This window comes from Heteronotia binoei, chromosome 20 (assembly GCF_032191835.1).
Source record: "Heteronotia binoei isolate CCM8104 ecotype False Entrance Well chromosome 20, APGP_CSIRO_Hbin_v1, whole genome shotgun sequence".
NCBI lineage: Eukaryota > Metazoa > Chordata > Lepidosauria > Squamata > Gekkonidae > Heteronotia > Heteronotia binoei.
Genome location: NC_083242.1, coordinates 37,685,242 through 37,703,393, shown reverse-complemented (window position 1 = coordinate 37,703,393; position 18,152 = coordinate 37,685,242). Strand labels below are relative to the sequence as shown.

Below are 18,152 nucleotides of genomic sequence, written 5' to 3'. Positions count from 1 at the left end.
CCTCCTGTCTCACACAGGGGCCAGCCAGTTCCTCTGGAGGGGCAACAACAGGGCAGAGAGGCCGAGGCCTTCATGAGAATATCAGAAGAGCCCTGTTGGATCAGACCAGTGAGGGTCCATCTAGTCCATCCTCCTGTCTCACCCAGGGGCAAACCAGTTCCTCCGAATGGCCAGCAACAGGGTAGAGGAATAGCTGTGTTCCTGCCTTCAGTCACACAGTGAGGAGCCTCGTTCTGTGGTGGCATCTGCTGCCTAAACAGCATTTAAAAAAAACCCCTGCAAATCCGATCAAATTTCTGACAGCCAACCAGAAGCCTTGCTGGGGAAAAGCCCCTGCTAGCCTTGCTCTCTTTCTAAAAAACACTTTGTGGGCACCAGAAAAGGTATGGGCGGCAACACGGTGCCCACTGGGTCTGGACTGGGGCCCCCTGACTGGGACTGTGGCTGATCTCTGTATTGTGAATGTAGGTGGAATCACCTTTTCCAAAAAGCATTTCAGGATGTGCAACTGACGCTTGTTTTATACCATGTTGTTTGACTGCAGCAAGGTCCTTCTTTTGCTTACGTGAGTAATTTGGACGTGTGTGTCAAAGGCACGGAGTGTAGAGCTGCATGGTTTGGTTGCACTCTTACCCCCTCCCCTAGGGAAATCGGCAAAATGACATTGGGTGGGATCTGTACTCTCAAGTTACACCCCCCCCCCCAAAAAAAACATGCCATCTTGGATGAGGAGAAGGGTTCATGCTCAGTTAGCATGCTCTGGGACTCTGCTGCCCGAAGGAAAAGCGGGCACCGCAAAGGTTGTCAGATGGTGTGTTTTTCTGTGCTTGTGGACTTTTATTTGCCGGTGATCCTTCGAAGGCCAGAAGGAAAGCCAGCCACTCCAGTGGAAACATGCTTTTGGGAATGAACTCTTTTTAAAAAGGTCTTATCACTGTGTGGTGGTGGAGTGGTGACATCACACCCGCTTGCTTGCATGCAGCTCCTTTTCGGCCTGGCTTGCTCTTCTGTGCTCCGCTGTAACGGAGGTGACTTGCATGTGTCTACAGACTTTATGCATGATTCCAAACCGGCTAAGTAACCAAGGAATTATGTCAAGGAATTAAGCTTGTCATCCGCAGCTGTTTTATTAACATGAATCGGGCCGTCTAGGAGGGAGTTTCTAAAGGTCCCCGGGTGGTGGTGAAGAAGCTGAATGCCAGATGCAAAACAGGCGGCTGCTCTTGAACCTTCTGATTTGCAGTACTCAGGGAGGGACAGTGGCTCAGTGGCAGAGCATCTGCTTGGGAAGCAGAAGGTCCCAGGTTCAATCCCCGGCATCTCCAACTAAAAAGGGTCCAGGCAAACAGGCGTGAAAAACCTTAGCTTGAGACCCTGGAGAGCCGCTGCTAGTCTGAGTAGACAATACTGACTTCGATGGACTGTGGGTCTGATTCAGTATAAGGCAGCTTCATATGTTCATATGTACTCCCCCCCTTTGTTCTTCCGCTAGCTCTGCACGCAAATCTCCTTTGGGTGCATATGCTGGGGTCTCCTGGTGGAACTCCCAAGGACAACAGATATATTGGACGGGGCTCTTTGGCTCCTTAGAGCTTTGAACCCTCAGCAGAGGTTTCAAAAACCAGCTCAGTTAGACCAGGGGATGCGTTCACCACAGGTGAATCTCAAGAGACAGGAGCAGAGGTGGGGGCTGCAGAATTGTCTCCTCGCTACCTTCTTCCTCAGGACTTATAGCTGAACACAGCATTGGAAAGGTGGTTCTTGTACCTTGGACTGCCCCAAGCAGTAGTGGGCCTATAGCATGTGGTATGTCCTGCCCAGGGCTTTTTTAATAGTAAGAACTCCTTTGCATATTAGGCTGCACCCCCCTGATGTAGCCAATCCTCCAAGAACTTACAGGGCTGTTCGTACAGGGCCACAGTAAACTCCAGGATTGGCTACATCAGGGGTGTGTGACCTAATATGCAAAGGAGTTCCTGCTACAAAAAACGCCCTGGTCCTGCTTGATTAGATGTTACAAGGATGAGTCTTATGCCTAGTGTGGGGTAGTCTGCACATATTGTGCCCCCATCCCCATTCTATTGCATAGAAGGTGCCTATCTGAGAATGGCCCTATTACAATTCCAGAGAACAAGCTCCGGGTGGCCAGTTCCTGAGTACACACCCAACAACAGTCCCTCACCTGGGTATCTGTCCCAGTCTTAGTGATTTCTGGCACAATGACGGTCTGAACGCTGTAACAGAAGTGCTCTTTTCCAGTTGGCAGACTTCCTGGAGAGCCAGTTTGGTGTAGTGGTTAAGTGCGCGGACTCTTATCTGGGAGAACCAGGTTTGATTCCCCACTCTTCCACTTGAACCTGCTGGAATGGCCTTGGGTCAGCCATAGCTCTCTTATCTGGGAGAACCGGGTTTGATTCCCCACTCCTTCACTTGCACCTGCTGCAATGGCCTTGGGTCAGCCATAGCTCTGGCAGAGCTGTCCTTGAAAGGGCAGCTGCTGTGAGAGCCCTCTCCAGCCCCACCCACCTCACAGGGTGTCTGTTGTGAGGGGAGAAGACATAGGAGATTTTAAGCCGCTCTGAGTCTCTGATTCAGGGAGAAGGGCGGGATATAAATCTGCAATTCTTCTTCTTCTTCTTCTGTTTGATCACCTAGCCATGATTCTCATGCACTGTAGATAATCAGGCGAGTGGCTCTGGCCAAACTCACAGTGACAGGGGAAACTCAGATCTGCCTCTTCTGCCCCAGCATCAACCTTTGCTCGAAGAACAGCCTTCGTTAGGAGCCTCTCTGCTTGTGTTAATTAGCCATCAGCAACATAACTGCATGTCCTTATTTGCATGACGAAAAAATTAATGGTCTTTCAAAATGAACTATGCATTGCCATGCCGGAACGGAAGAACCCTGCATTTGGCTTGATTAATAGACGCAGTCATCTTCCGCTTTGTGCTGCATTACCTAAATATCATTTTCAGCGTTCCTTGCCCTAAGTTTCATCATCATTGGCTTGCCAAGCGAAAGCCTTCATTCTACCACATCTGGAAAAGGGTCCGTGTGGGTGAATTAGAGCAGATCATTTTTTTAAAAAATGTCCTTTCACAATGCCGAAAAGGAATTGGTAAACTTGGACTCTTGCCAGGGCCAAATATGATCTTATTTCCTTTACCCAGTCTGCAGGAGTCACCTGCCCTGGCCTAGAATGTAAATGGGTAGATACAGAACCTGATCCATTAGATGGGGGAGGGATGAGAGGGAAACTCCCGAGTACTTTGGATCTCTTTCTGCACCTGATTTTTCCTCCTTCGCAAACAAAGTTTCCAGGTAGGCAAATGTACAGAGTTTGCGGCGCATGCTAGATTTTTTTTTTGAGTGTTTTCTAAGTGCACTGGCTCCTCCGTGTGGGAAAGAAACATTGCCTGTTGTAACAGACAGCATTTTCCTAAAGAGAGATTATTGTTCCATAGGAGAAAGCACCGTTTGAATCGGTCTCTGTGTGGGTGTGTGAGCATGCGGCTGCTTCTGACTTTTAATAACACCAGACTAGATCTGAGGCTAAAAGCATTTTCCTCCCCGCCCCCCCTCACACACACCCCACATTTTTAGGGTGAACTGGAGAAACAGCTACTGCAGGCAAACCCCATCCTGGAAGCTTTTGGGAACGCCAAAACAGTGAAGAATGACAACTCCTCCCGCTTTGTAAGTAGCCAAGTTCTGCACTGGGGATGAGTGTGAGGATGTGCCCTTGGCATGTGCGGGAATCTTTTCCTTTTAAGGGATTCTTGGTATATACCTGCTTGCTGTTGTGTAATGTGTGATGGGTAGCTATGCTACAAACACTTTTCTTGTGCGATGGGAAGCTATGCTACAGACACCTTTTTGTGTGTGTTTGTATGTCCTGTAACAGTTTAACTAATGTGGAGTCCCCTTAAAGAATCCTAGAAATCATGCCATTTGCTGAGAGGGCTGGGAATTCTCTCCTAAAAGTCCCTAGAGGACCTCCCCCCAAAAGTGCAGCCCCCTCCCCCCCGGGTTCTCTAAAAAGATGAAATGGTGATTAAAAACTGCCTTTCAAGTATCAGTTGGATAGCAGAAGAAGAGGAAGACATTGGATTTATATCCCGCCCTCCGCTCTGAAGAGTCTCAGAGCGGCTCACAATCTCCTTTCCCTTCCTCCCCCACAACAGACACCCTGTGAGGTAGATGAAGATATTGGATTTATATCCCGCCCTCCACTCAGAAGAGTCTCAGAGCGGCTCACAATCTCCTTTCCCTTCCTCCCCCACAACAGACACCCTGTGAGGTAGATGAAGATATTGGATTTATATCCCGCCCTCCACTCCGAAGAGTCTCAGAGCGGCTCACAATCTCCTTTCCCTTCCTCCCCCACAACAGACACCCTGTGAGGTAGATAAAGATATTGGATTTATATCCCGCCCTCCACTCCGAAGAGTCTCAGAGCGGCTCACAATCTTCTTTCCCTTCCTCCCCCACAACAGACACCCTGTGAGGTAGATGAAGATACTGGATTTATATCCCGCCCTCCACTCCGAAGAGTCTCAGAGCGGCTCACAATCTCCTTTCCCTTCCTTCCCCACAACAGACACCCTGTGAGGTAGATGAAGATATTGGATTTATATCCCGCCCTCCACTCCGAAGAGTCTCAGAGCGGCTCACAATCTCCTTTCCCTTCCTTCCCCACAACAGACACCCGGTGAGGTGGGTGGGGCTGGAGAGGGCTCTCACAGCAGCTGCCCTTTCAAGGACAACCTCTGCCAGAGCTATGGCCGACCCAAGGCCATGCTAGCAGGTGCAAGTGGAGGAGTGGGGAATCAAACCTGGTTCTCCCAAATAAGAGTCCGCACACTTAACCACTACACCAAACTGGCTCTCTTCCTCCTCCCCCTTTTTTGCTCTGAAGAAAAAATATTCCCCACCTTGTAAAGACAGTTTCTCCCCCAGGGAAAAAAAGGGGAGCTAAAGTTCCTACTTTGGCCACCCAATGAGAAGGGAGCACTCCTTGGAGATGATCCCGATGCTGGGAAAGATAGAAGGCAAAAGAAGAAGGGGACGGCAAAAGAGGAGATGGCTGGACAGCGTTACTGATGTAACAAACACGAATTTGAGCAGACTTCGGAGGATGGTGGAAGACAGGAGGGCCTGGCGTGACTTTGTCCACGGGGTCGCAAAGAGTTGAACTCGACTGTGCAACTGAACAACAACAAAGTTCCTAAGCAACACCAACCAGCAGAGGTTCCAATTGCGAGTTGCTCCACGTCCAGACCTGTTTGCCTCTTCCCATTTCTGCCCTTGAAACAAGACAACTGGGGTGCAAAATATTTCCATAGGGTTGTTTTGAGCCATCTGTAAGAGCCTTGTAACTTGCCACCAAGTGAAAAGACTTGATACTGAGACAGGCTTTCTTCTCTTCCTATTACCAGGGGAAATTCATCCGCATCAATTTTGATGTTACCGGCTACATTGTCGGAGCCAACATAGAAACCTGTATCCTTCTGAGCGGTCAAGACAGAGAAATGCGGCTGCTGGGGCAGGGGGAGATCTGAGGGTGGCTTTGCTTATGCACTTTCTGACTGGCACATCCTCTCGGGTTTATGTTTTCTGGCAAGCTATGCAGTCTAAGGTTGCTAACCTCCAGGTGGTGGCTGGAGATCTTCCAGAATCACACCCGGCGGAGGTCTCTGCCCTCCCCAGCCTCCATCCCCAAAATCTTCAGGAATTTCGCCACCCAGAGATGGCAACCCTAAACTGCAGTTCCAAATTGCTGAAAATTGGGTAGGCTAGGGTTGCCAATCCCCAGGAGTGGGCAGGGGATCCCCCTGGCTTGGAGGCCCTCCCCCGCTTCAGGGTGATCAGAAAGCGGAGGGGGGTAATGTCTGCTGGGCGCTCCATTATTCCCTGTGGAGACTGATTCCAATAGGGTATGATAGAGAATTGATCTGCTTGGGGGGGCTGGGTTTTTTTTGAGATAGAGGCACCAAATTTTCAGCATAACATCCAGTGCCTCTCCCCAAAACACCCTCCAAGTTTCAAAAGAATTGGACCAGGGGGTCCAATTCTATGAGCCCCGCGTTTCAATGGAAGGGAAGGCATTTAAAAGGTGTGCGGTCCCTTTCAATGTGATGGCCAGAACTCTCTTTGGAGTTCAATTGTGCTCGCCACAACCTTGCTTCTGGCTCCATCCCCGACATCTCCTGGCTCCACCCCCAAAGTCCCCAGATATTTCTTGAAGTGGTGCCCCCTGATTTCCTGCTGAGACAGTAGTGGCAATACCACCCCCTAGCCACCTGTCCTCATGGGGCAGCAGAGAGCAAGGCAGAAGCTCTCTCTTGAGGCACCCAGGTCAGTCAGTCAGTCTATCATTTCTATGTATGTTAGCAGACACCCTTCCAGGACCCGTTGCAAGAAGCGACATGTTTGTAGGGACTTGCTTTGCTCCAGCCTAGTCCTGAGACTTGTTGGCGACCCTCTCAGGGCTTCATCCTGCCCCCCTGGATCTTGCTAGCTCCCCCTCCCTTCTTCAGTAGTGATGCAACCTGAGCTCATCTTCCTGTAAACTCAGCATGTTTGCTCTGAGGAAAGCGATATAAATATTTGCAGTGCGATGTGATTTAATGCAAGGGCGATTGCCAGCCGCTAGGCCTTTTTCCCCTTGTGGATGTGTTTACACAAATGAGCTTTGTTTAAACAGAGAAGCAAATAGCTGAATAGTTTCCTCCGCAGCAGGCGTTTTCGACATGAACTAGCGTAGTCCTAACAGGGTTACACTCTTCTACGCCCATTGATGTCACTTGATGTAGATCTGTAGCCTTCTAGATCTGTTATACTTTTTTTATTGCTATCTAAACTTATCACAAGAATAGGGTGCAAGCTTTTGAGCTCCCTAGAGATCTGCACCAGGCAGTCGGGGGAGGGGAAGAGAAAAGGATTCTCAGGGTATGATGGAAAAGTACCCACCTGACTCTTTGCGTGGCAGATCCCACTCCAGGGGTGGCTAAACTTGCTTAACGTAAGAGCCACATAGAATAAACATCAGATGTTTGAGAGCCACAAGACAGGCACATCAGATGTTTGAGAGAAGAAGAAGAAGATATTGGATTTATATCCCTGTCGGAGCGGGAGTAGCAGAGTGAGGGAGATGACTTGCCCGACACAGGGCTTCAGGAAAGAAAATCAGGCAGACGCGTGCAACTAGTGCCAAAAGGTGTATTAACATATATACACGACAAGTGCTCTCTTGTGCAGTCTATACAATATCACCTCCACGGACAAAGTGCTTCGCCTAACCACCATCTCACAGGGAGAGACCTGTGTGATGCACACACAGATCATATATAGTCCAAGCAGCCAATCCTGGCCATGCTGACTCAGCAGATTGCATCACTTGGCTTCTGCCGGCTCAAGCCGGTCTGCTGATCAGGTCACTGTGACCTAGCCTGGCAGCTAGATCACCAGCTGTCATACTGTAGCTGTCAGACTGGGTTTATGTAGATTCTTGCTCCAACACACCTCCTAATCTATTTAAACCCAGTGCACCAAAACACTTTACACAGTTTACATACATGTCCACCAGCAACATTACAGTTCATATTTACGTAGCTCGGAACCCTTTCCGGAATTCGTGCAGGAACTCATCATGATTGTAAAACACATCATCGTGTTCCTGTTCAGCCAGCTCTTTCAGACGCTTGGCTTCAGCCTCCTTCTCCCTTGCCTCGCACTCTGCCACCCAGGCTTTCCATTTCTTAGCCTTTTCTTTTAACATTTCCTCAAATCCGGGTGGGTCTGGATTGACAGTCAGAGTGACATAGGGACACTTGTACCTAGCGGGACGTTGGCCTTTGGTGGACCTGGCAGACACCCGTGGCCCTGTGCTTGGACCAGCTTTGTCTTCTTCGGGTTGCTCTGTTCCCACCTCCTGGGCTGGTTGCTCTGCCCCTGTAATTGGGTGTTGAACCTCCTGACTCTCACACTTTACCTCCAGTTCCTGCATTTGAGGCTCTGCCTCCTGACTCTGCTCGTCAGGCTCTGTGCCAGCATTCGGCTCACCTTCTCCAGCCCCACTGGGTGCCACCTCCTGGGCTGGAGTTCTGGGCTGCGCTCCAACATCGTTATCGCTACTTGGCAGCAGGACAAATTGTTTCTGCAAGGAGTGCAACCTTGGCCAGCTGCTTTCTTCATTGAACTGGGCACTCTTACTAAGTGTTATCTTGCTTTTGCTATTGCAGAAACGATAACACCTGGCCCTTGGCTTGTAGCCCAGAAAAATTAGGCTCTCTGCCCGGACATCCCCCTCCCCGCTACTCGTGGAGTGGATGCCAACCCGAGCCCGTGACCCAAAGACTTTTAAAGAACTCAAATCTGGGGTCTTGTTCAACAGTAACCTGTAAGGCACATTTTTCACAGTATTACACCAAACCCTATTTTGCAAAAAAACAGCTGCATGTATGGTTTCTGCCCAATAGGTCATTGGCAGTTGTGCATCCTCTAACATGCAATACATCACATTCTGCAATACAGCCCCATGCCCATTTTCTCGGGGCGTTGCCGGGTTCGTCAGACGGTGGGCGATGCCCTTGTTCTCCAGCCAACGTTTCATCTGGTTAGATAAGAATTCCCCCCCTCTGTCGGTTTGTACAGCTAGGAGATTAACCCCTAATTGTCTCTCCACTGTTTTGACCCACTTGGTGAATGTCTTATACACCTCAGACTTATGCACCATGGTGAAAACCCACGCGTACCTCGTGTGGTCGTCGGTGGCCACCAAGCAGTATCTCCTCCCCGACAGACTCTTTGGCAATGGGCCAATAACGTCTAAATGGACTAGTTCCAGGGCTCGTGTGCTTTCCCTTGAGCTTTCTTTAGCAACAGCACACGCCTTGCTTTTGGTCTTCTTGCAGACCTGGCAATCCAAGTAACATTTGCAAGGATTTACTTTCAAACTAGGCACAAGCTCCAGGGTTTTCTTTAACGCCCTAAATCCGCAGTGCCCAAGTCTCCTATGGAGCAAATGTATACAATTATTGTGCACAGGCTCATTCGACACCTGAGCCACCTGGGCACAATCACTCTGGACCACATACAGTTTACCTTCCCTCTTTCCTGTCACAAGCAACTTTCCCCCACCTCCCAGGATTTTGCAGCAGGTTTTCTCAAATCTCACCTGGTATCCCTGGTCAAACAGTGTGCTAACACTCAACAGGTTAGACTGCAGTGAGGGTACATACAACACATTTTGCAACATACATTTCAGTGCAGGAAATTCCACATTGCCTGAGCAAACAGAATTGGCAGTGGTCCCATCAGCCAATCTCACATACTTATGCTCAGGACTGTCAATGTTTTTCAACAACTCCTTCTCGCAGCAGAGATGGCTCGTTGCCCCGGAGTCTAAAATCCAAGCAGACCCTGTGCTCTCTACTGCAGACGTGACCAGCCGGGTTGCTTCCTCACACGGGCTGGCGGTCCTCCGCTCTCGCCGCACACGCCCCCGCCTCTTCTCCCTCTCAGGGCAAGCTCGGAGCAGGTGCTGCGACGACCCGCATCCATAGCAGCGACGGACTGCAAACGCAGTCGGCTCCACTTCCTCCACCTTCGGACGCCTGCCAGCAGCAAAAGCTGGCTCATTCTTGGCTGTCTTCCCGGACACACCGATAACAGCACGCTGCCCGGCCGACACCCCCGGACAGCTCACGGCCGCAATTCTCTCTTGGAAGTCAAGCAGGTGGGCACAGACGTATTCCATGGTCAGGGTCGCTACGTCCACCGTCTCCAGAGAAGTTATCAGGGGAGTGTACTCAGGTGGCAACGACGACAGCAAAATGTACACTCTGTCGTCTGGAGCTACAGTCTTGCCTCTTGCCTCCAGCTCAACGAAACAGTCCGTTAGCCGTTTGATGTGATCTTTCACACACCCTCCAGCCGGCATAACGGTGCGGAACATCCTCCTTGTCAAGGCCATGAGGGAACCAGCAGTGGTGCTAACATGCACCGCACTCAACGCGTCCCAGGCAGCCTTGGGAGTGTCCTTCCCTCGCACATAAACCAGCTGGTCATCTCCTATAGATAGCACTATGTTGGCCAGTGCCTTATCCGATAACACAGTCTCGGCAGGAGATAAGTCAGCAGGGGGGTTACTCACGAACAGCCATTGCCCTTCACGCTTGAGGTAGTGTTGCATTCTCAGGCTCCACACCGCGTAGTTGGCTGAGGTGAGCTTCTCAACGGCTACTCCAAGCTGTTGCTGAGCCATCGTGCCGACTCCTCCTCACAGCTGGCTGCCGACGTCCCTCTGGCTCTCAAACAGAGAACGGTGGTGCTTCTGTGTCCTTCACCGGCGTTACTCGCCTCCGGCTCTTTCCAAACTCACAGTCAGCTCAACTCTCAACTCTCTCCTCCGCGCAGCGGAACCGCCCTGGGCCCATAACCCTGTCGGAGCGGGAGTAGCAGAGTGAGGGAGATGACTTGCCCGACACAGGGCTTCAGGAAAGAAAATCAGGCAGACGCGTGCAACTAGTGCCAAAAGGTGTATTAACATATATACACGACAAGTGCTCTCTTGTGCAGTCTATACAATATCACCTCCACGGACAAAGTGCTTCGCCTAACCACCATCTCACAGGGAGAGACCTGTGTGATGCACACACAGATCATATATAGTCCAAGCAGCCAATCCTGGCCATGCTGACTCAGCAGATTGCATCACTTGGCTTCTGCCGGCTCAAGCCGGTCTGCTGATCAGGTCACTGTGACCTAGCCTGGCAGCTAGATCACCAGCTGTCATACTGTAGCTGTCAGACTGGGTTTATGTAGATTCTTGCTCCAACAATCCCGCCCTCCACTCCAAAGAGTCTCAGAGCAGCTCACAATCTCCTTTCCCTTCCTCCCCCACAACAGACACCCTGTGAGGTAGGTGGGGCTGGAGAGGGCTCTCACAGCAGCTGCCCTTTCAAGGACAAACTCTGCCAGGGCTATGGCTGATCCAAGGCCATTCTAGCAGGTGCAAGTGGAGGAGTGGGGAATCAAACCCAGTTCTCCCACATAAGAGAGCTATTTTATCTATCTATCTATCTATCTATCTATCTATCTATCTATCTATCTATCTATCTATCTATCTATCTGAGATTTATATCCCGCCCTTCCCACCAGGTGGCTCAGGGCGGCTTACAACATATAAAACTAACATAAAAATATAAAATTAAGCATTAAAATTAACATTTCATAATTTATAGTTAAAAGTCTAAGCATTTGTTATATACATAAACGTGGCTAACCCAAGGCCATTCCAGCAGCTGCGAGTGGAGGAGTGGGGAATCAAACCCGGTTCTCCCAGATAAGAGAGCTATGGCTGACCCAAGGCCATTCCAGCAGCTGCAAGTGGAGGAGTGGGGAATCAAACCCTGTTCTCCCAGATAAGAGTCCGCACACTTAACCACTACACCAAACTGGCTCTCCAGGAAGGAATATGGGGGGAGAAGTTGAAAGAAAGCAACTTTAATTTTAAATGCATTCTCCAAGCTGCCAGCTGGCTTGGCTTTGAGAAGTGATTTAAAGAGACCAATGCCTTCTCTAAGCCAGCTGATGGGTCAGTAGAAGCTTTGGGAGCCACAAGATTTATGTGAAAGAGCCTCAGTTTGGCCATTGTGTCAATCAAGGCTGCAAGACATTGTGACCCCCCCCCCAAAAAAAAAAAAACCTGCAAATTGGGATTTTCCTATCATGCCCAGAACATCTTTTTCTCCTCCCCTCTTTGTGCTTTTCCGGTCCATTCAGACAAAGGGTTAAAGAGGACTCAAAAGCCCCCAGGCTCAAGTTGTATATCTGTAAACAAACCTGTTGAGTTCCGTCACATCACAAGCAGCTGAGATCAGTTCTCTGGGGACCCCGGGGAAGTGTCCTAAGTCCCCTTTAAAGCAGCAAATTGGTCCTATTTTATAAACGAAGCTGAAGCCGGGTTGCCGTCTCTAGCTTGGTTGCCACTCAGTGATGCCTCAAGTGCCGTTGAGTCTGTTCCAACGGATGGTGACCATATCATGTAATGACCTCCAAAATGTCCTCCAAAGTCAGAAACAAAAATTGATTAGTTTTAACAAAACAGCATTCCACAATTTTTGTTTCTGCTGGCCAGTGTAGCTACCTATCAGCATTGCCCAAGAGTTGTATCTCTCTGGCAAGAGTCCAGTAACATCTTTAAGACCAACAAAGTTTTATTCAGAACGTCAGCTTTCATGCGCATGCACACATCTTCAGACGAGGAATGAGGTACAGTTAGCAGAGCTACATATAGCTGGCGGGCGGTGGTTGCGAATGCAAAGTGGTACAGAGTTAAGATCCAGTTAACAAATTGATAAAAACCTTTGATCTGGGAGGCATTAGCGTGGGAAATCAATAAAAGAGTAGCATATCAAAATGTGAGAACAGGCCCAGACCTCCGTGGGCTGCTCAGCGCCTGCTGCCTTAACAGACCTGGACAGACCTGCTGGAGAAGTCTCGTGCTATCCGCCAGGCCCGAGAAGAGAGGACTTTCCACATCTTCTACTACATGATCGCTGGAGCCAGTGACAAAATTAAGAGTAAGTCAGCCGGCCAGAATGCTGTTGGGATGGGGTTGCCGGTGGAACTCCTGGCCACAAGGGCCACCAGCAGGGGATCGGGGGGGGGGCGGTGTCGTATGGTTGCCAGATCCAGGTTGAGAAATTCCTGGATATTTGGGGGTGGAGCTTGCGGAGGGTCAGGAACTTCAGTGAGATACAGTGTCCTAGAATCCCCCTTCCAAAGCCACCATTTTCTCTGGAGAAAACTGATCTCTTTAGTCTGAAGATGAGCTGCGATTCCAGGGGGTCACAGAAAACAACCAAAGGTTATAGTGACCAAAATTACTAAAATATTCATTGACAATAAATATCCTGAAGGTGAACATACAATAATCACAAAGAATTCGCACTTTTGTATACAATGTACGGTAAGGTATCCACTTGAAAGAGTTCCCAAGGAATCCGAATATAAACACAATAAAGTCTCCACTTGGTGGAATTCACAATCACATGAAGGTGTCCCGATGAACAGGAAGTCGGCTTGGCACTTCTGGCTCAATTACTCTTCCAGCATGGGATACCTCAAGAACTTATACAAGCAAGACAATCCAAAATTCCACTTGTAAAGTTTCTTCAGCATTCCAAAACTGCCCAAAAGCTTTCAAACAAATTCACCATACACAAATATCAGGGACACAAAGTCTCAAAAGCAATTTTACAAACCGGCTTATGCTCAAAATGGCTTAAGGCTTGTCTTGCTTGTATAAATTCATATCCAGACGGATCAGTCATATGCAAGAAAGGCAGTGCAGCGTAGTGGTTAGAGTGTTGGACCAGACTTTGGTAGACTCGGGTTTGAATCCCCTCTCTGCCATGGAAGCTCACGAGGTAACCCTGGGCCAGACGCTCTTTTCTCAGCCTAACCTACCTCACAAGAAACTGTTCTGCAAAATCCTTTGTCCCTTTTATCCCGGGGCCTCATCTGTGTGCCCAGAGCTTTAGAAACCAGATTTAGCACAAGGCAGGCACGAGGAGGGGCGGGGAGAAGGGGGACCAGGGCATGGAGGGGAAGGACAGGGATTCGGTTGAGAGCCCCGGCCTGGAAAGCCCAGGCAAGCTCAATCTCATCAGTACTTGCATGGGAGACCTCCAAGGAATACCAGGACCGGCAGGTAGAAGCCGGGAACAAGCCACTTCTCGGAATGTTCTTGCCTCCCAGCCCCACTAGGCAGTTGCCAAGGGCGCTGGGAGGGTGGGGTGCCAAATTGGGCTCCCCACCCCCTCCTGGTGTCCCAGACAAGCGCCTGGTTTGCCTGCCTCCTCCACTTGCCAGCCGCCACCACGGCTACCACTGCCCACCCCTCCTTTCTCTTCTCTTCGCCTCCCCCCGCCACCCACCCCTCCTTTCCATTCCCTTCTGCCCTGCCACCACCATGACTAGTGGTTATCAGAAATCAGCCATGACTTCCAGGCAAGCGTGCGCACACACACACACACACACACAAAATACAATTTTTTAAAAAAAGCATTTAGTCAAGATGGAGCTGTGGCTCAATTGTAGCGTTGCGGCCCTGCAAGAAAAGCAGAGAGTGGGTCACAGAGGGGCAGTGGCTCGCAGATAGGATTGCCAGCTCCAGTCTGGGAAATTCCTGGAGATTTGGGGGGGTGGTACCTGTGCGGGGAGGGATTTCACATAGATTCCATGGTGTATTGTAGAGTTTGTCCTTCAAAGCTGCCCTTCTCTCCAGGAGAACTGATCTCTGTAACCTGGAGAGAAGTTGTAATTCCAGGGGAACTCTGCCCCCCTTCTCCCAGTCTGGTTGCCAACCTTAGAACCAGGAGGTGGCAGTGATGGCGTTGACTCGGGGCCAAGAGGTTTCCTCCGTCTCCCCTCACCCTGCTCTCTTGGCCCCGCAGATGAGCTGCTGCTGGAAGGCTTCAACAACTACACCTTCTTGTCCAACGGCTATGTGCCCATCCCCTCTCAGCAAGACGACGAGATGTTCCAGGAGACTCTGGAGGCCATGGGCATCATGGGCTTCAACGAAGAGGAGCAAATTGGTGAGTGGAACCAGCGGGGGAGGGGGGGCACTGCTTGTCTCTGATCTCTCCCCCTTTCATAACGGAGACCTTGGCTGCTTCTCTTAGTGACCAACAAGACCGGAGAGGGGAGGCATTGCTTTCTCTGTCAGCTGGGAGAACCGGGTTTGATTCCCCACTTCTCCACTTGCAGCTGCTGGAATGGCCTTGGGTCAGCCAGAGCTCTCTTATCTGGGAGAACCGGGCTTGATTCCCCACTCCTCCACTTGCAGCTGCTGGAATGGCCTTGGGTCAGCCAGAGCTCTCTTATCTGGGAGAACCGGGTTTGATTCCCCACTCCTCCACTTGCACCTGCTGGAATGGCCTTGGGTCAGCCAGAGCTCTCTTATCTGGGAGAACCGGGTTTGATTCCCCACTTCTCCACTTGCAGCTGCTGGAATGGCCTTGGGTCAGCCAGAGCTCTCTTATCTGGGAGAACCGGGTTTGATTCCCCACTCCTCCACTTGCAGCTGCTGGAATGGCCTTGGGTCAGCCAGAGCTCTCTTATCTGGGAGAACCGGGTTTGATTCCCCACTCCTCCACTTGCAGCTGCTGGAATGGCCTTGGGTCAGCCAAAGCTCTCTTATCTGGGAGAACCGGGTTTGATTCCCCACTCCTCCACTTGCACCTGCTGGAATGGCCTTGGGTTAGACATAGCTCTCATAGGAGTTGTCCTTGAAAGGGCAGCTGCTGTGGGAGCCCTCTCAGCCCCAGCCACCTCACAGGGTGTCTGTTGTCAGGGGGAGAAGACATAGGAGATTATGATCCACTCTTGAGTCTCTGATTCAGGGAGAAGGGCAGAGTATAAATCTGCAGTCGTTGTCTTCTACCAAACAGATCAATAGACATGTTCCACTAACTCAGGGGTGGCGAAACTTGCTGAATGTAAGAGCCACATAGAATAAGCGTCAGATGTTCGAGAGCAGGAAAGAAAGAAGGAAGGAGGGGGAGGGAGGGAGGAAGGAAGGAAGGCAAATAGGTGAGGAGGGAGGATGAGGTGGAAAGAAAGCGATTTTAACTTTCAATGCATTCTCCAAGCCACTAGCTGGCTTGGCGAAATGATTTAAAGAGAGAAATGCCTTCTCCAAGTTGGCCAGTGGGGTGGTGGGGGCTTTGAGAGCCACACAATACAAGCCACAGTGAGGCCATGGCAGCATTTCTTCCACCAGCATGGGCGTTCATGAGACGCAGACTTCACTTCCAAAGCATCTGAAGAACTGAGCTCTGACTTGGGAAAACTCCTAGAGAAATCGACATTGTTTGTCTTTAAGGGGCTGCAGGACATCTGTTTCATTTGGCTACGATTCCTGGATTGGGAGGACCCAGGTTTAGATTATCCAGCATGTCAACACTCCTTTTGCTGCTTGTGCCTGGGGACAGCTCCCTGGCTTCAGTCTCTGCACAGAGCCTGCCCTTCTCCAACGGGTGCTTGTGATGCTTCCATATTTATCCCAGCAGGGGTGGGATTCTAGCAGGAGCTCCTTTGCATATTAGGCCACACCCCCTGATGTAACCAATCCTCCAAGAGCTTACAAGGCTCTTTTTTGCAAGCTCTCAGAGGATTGGCTACATCGGGGGTGTGGTCTAATATGCAAAGGAGCTCCTGCTAGAATTCCACCCCTGCTTGTCAGGGAGAGCACCAGAGAAAAAAGCGTCCTTGCAGGGGGATTCTGATGTCACAGGGAGAGGCCTCCCTGTCTTAATGACCAAAGATGCTTGCTTGGTGGCTACATGAGAGAAGGCCTTTTCAGTGGTAGCCCCACAATTATGGGACAATATCCCCAACAGAGATGCACCTGGTCCCCTCGCTTTCAATCTTTAATTGTCAGCTAAAGATGCTTTTATGTTGGGTTGTATTTAATCAGGGCTTTTTTTGTAGCAGGAATTCCTTTACATATTAGACCATACCCCCTGATGCAGCCAGTCCTCCAAGAGCTTACAGTAGGCCCTGCACTAAGAGCCCTGTAAGCTCTTGGAGGATTGACTACATCATGGGGGTGTGGCCTAATATGCAAAGAAGTTCCTGCCCCTGTATAAATTGATGGTGCGGTCTCATTTGGAGTACTGTGTACAATTCTGGTCACCGCACCTCAAAAAGGATATTATAGCATTGGAAAAAGTGCAGAAAAGGGCAACTAGAATGATTCAAGGTTTGGAACACTTCCCCTATGAAGAAAGGTTAAAACGCTTGGGGCTCTTTAGCTTGGAGAAACGTCGACTGCGGGGTGACATGATAGAGGTTTACAAGATTATGCATGGGATGGAGAAAGTACAGAAAGAAGGACTTTTCTCCCTTTCCCACAATACAAGAACTTGTGGGCATTCAATGAAATTGCTGAGCAGTCTGGTTAGAACAGATAAAAGGAAGTCCTTCTTCACCCAAAGGGTGATTAATTTTTATTTTATTTATTTATTTATATTTAGACTTATATCCCGCCCTTCCCACAAAAGTGGCTCAGGGCGGCATACAACATTTTAATTCACATAAATTCAGCTTTAAAACATTTACATAACAAAGTTAAAACCATAATTAATAAGACATAAAAATAAGAATAAAAAGCAGCGGTCCATAAATGCATTTTTAGTTCCATCCAGAAGAATGATTAACATGCAATTCACACCGCCATGGGAGGTGGTGGCGGCTACAAGCATAGGCAGCTTCAAGAGGGGTTTGGATAAAAATATGGAGCAGAGGTCCATCAGTGGCTATTAGCCACAGTGTGAGTGTATGTGTGTGTGTGTGTTGGCCACTGTGTGACACAGAGTGTTGGACTGGATGAGCCATTGTCCTGATCCAGCATGGCTTCTCTTATGTTCTTTAAAAAGCCCTGTATTTAATTAAAGCAGTCCTAAGTTGTGATTTTACCTTTTAGTTTTGTTCTTTAATGCTTTTTAAAATACATTTTATTAATATTGTAAGCCACCTCAAACTCTGTAGGCAGAAAGGCGGCTAATAAATATTTTAAATAAAGAAAAAAATAACAGTTGGGGCACGTGCAGAGGGTAACGTGCTCGTCTTTCAGACGGGCTTTGCTTTCTGGAGTCGTCCTCTTGGTCCAGTCCAACTTATTGCCGCTCGAGGGACAGCAAACGCAAGAAGGTCGTTTGTGTGCTGAGCTGCTCTCTTTCATATCCCCACAGCCATGCTGAGAGTCGTATCGTCTGTTCTCCAACTCGGTAACATTGTTTTTAAGAAAGAGAGGAACACCGACCAGGCCTCTATGCCGGACAACACAGGTAAGCTGGACTGCCCTGCAGGGGGATTGCTCTTTGTAGAGACTGCTTGCTATTGTCAAGAGTGCCTCTTGCCATGAATATACTGGGGTGAGATTTATGTCTCTGTGTTACGTATATTAACCCTTGGGTCCGCCTTTGCTGTTATCTTTCTCCTTTGAATGCAGTCTGTTGTGTCTGCAACCAGTGTTCCCTCTAAGCTGCAGAGACTTGTGAGCAAAAAAATCTACTTTGTGAGCTTCTGGCATTAAAGTTGTGAGCGACTGCATAAATCAGTGTGCTCTGGGGTCA

The 18,152-nt window shown here is 49.5% G+C and overlaps 1 protein-coding gene across 1 annotated transcript in view; it reads left to right on the top strand.

Moving 5' to 3' along the window:
• Nucleotides 1-18,152, top strand: part of MYH11 (myosin heavy chain 11) — a 107,550-nt gene that overhangs the window by 42,549 nt on the left and 46,849 nt on the right. Inside the window, 5 exon segments of the mRNA XM_060260978.1 lie at nt 3,604-3,696; nt 5,439-5,502; nt 12,489-12,587; nt 14,466-14,609; nt 17,769-17,864. Coding sequence (XP_060116961.1) covers nt 3,604-3,696; nt 5,439-5,502; nt 12,489-12,587; nt 14,466-14,609; nt 17,769-17,864 — 496 coding nt within the window.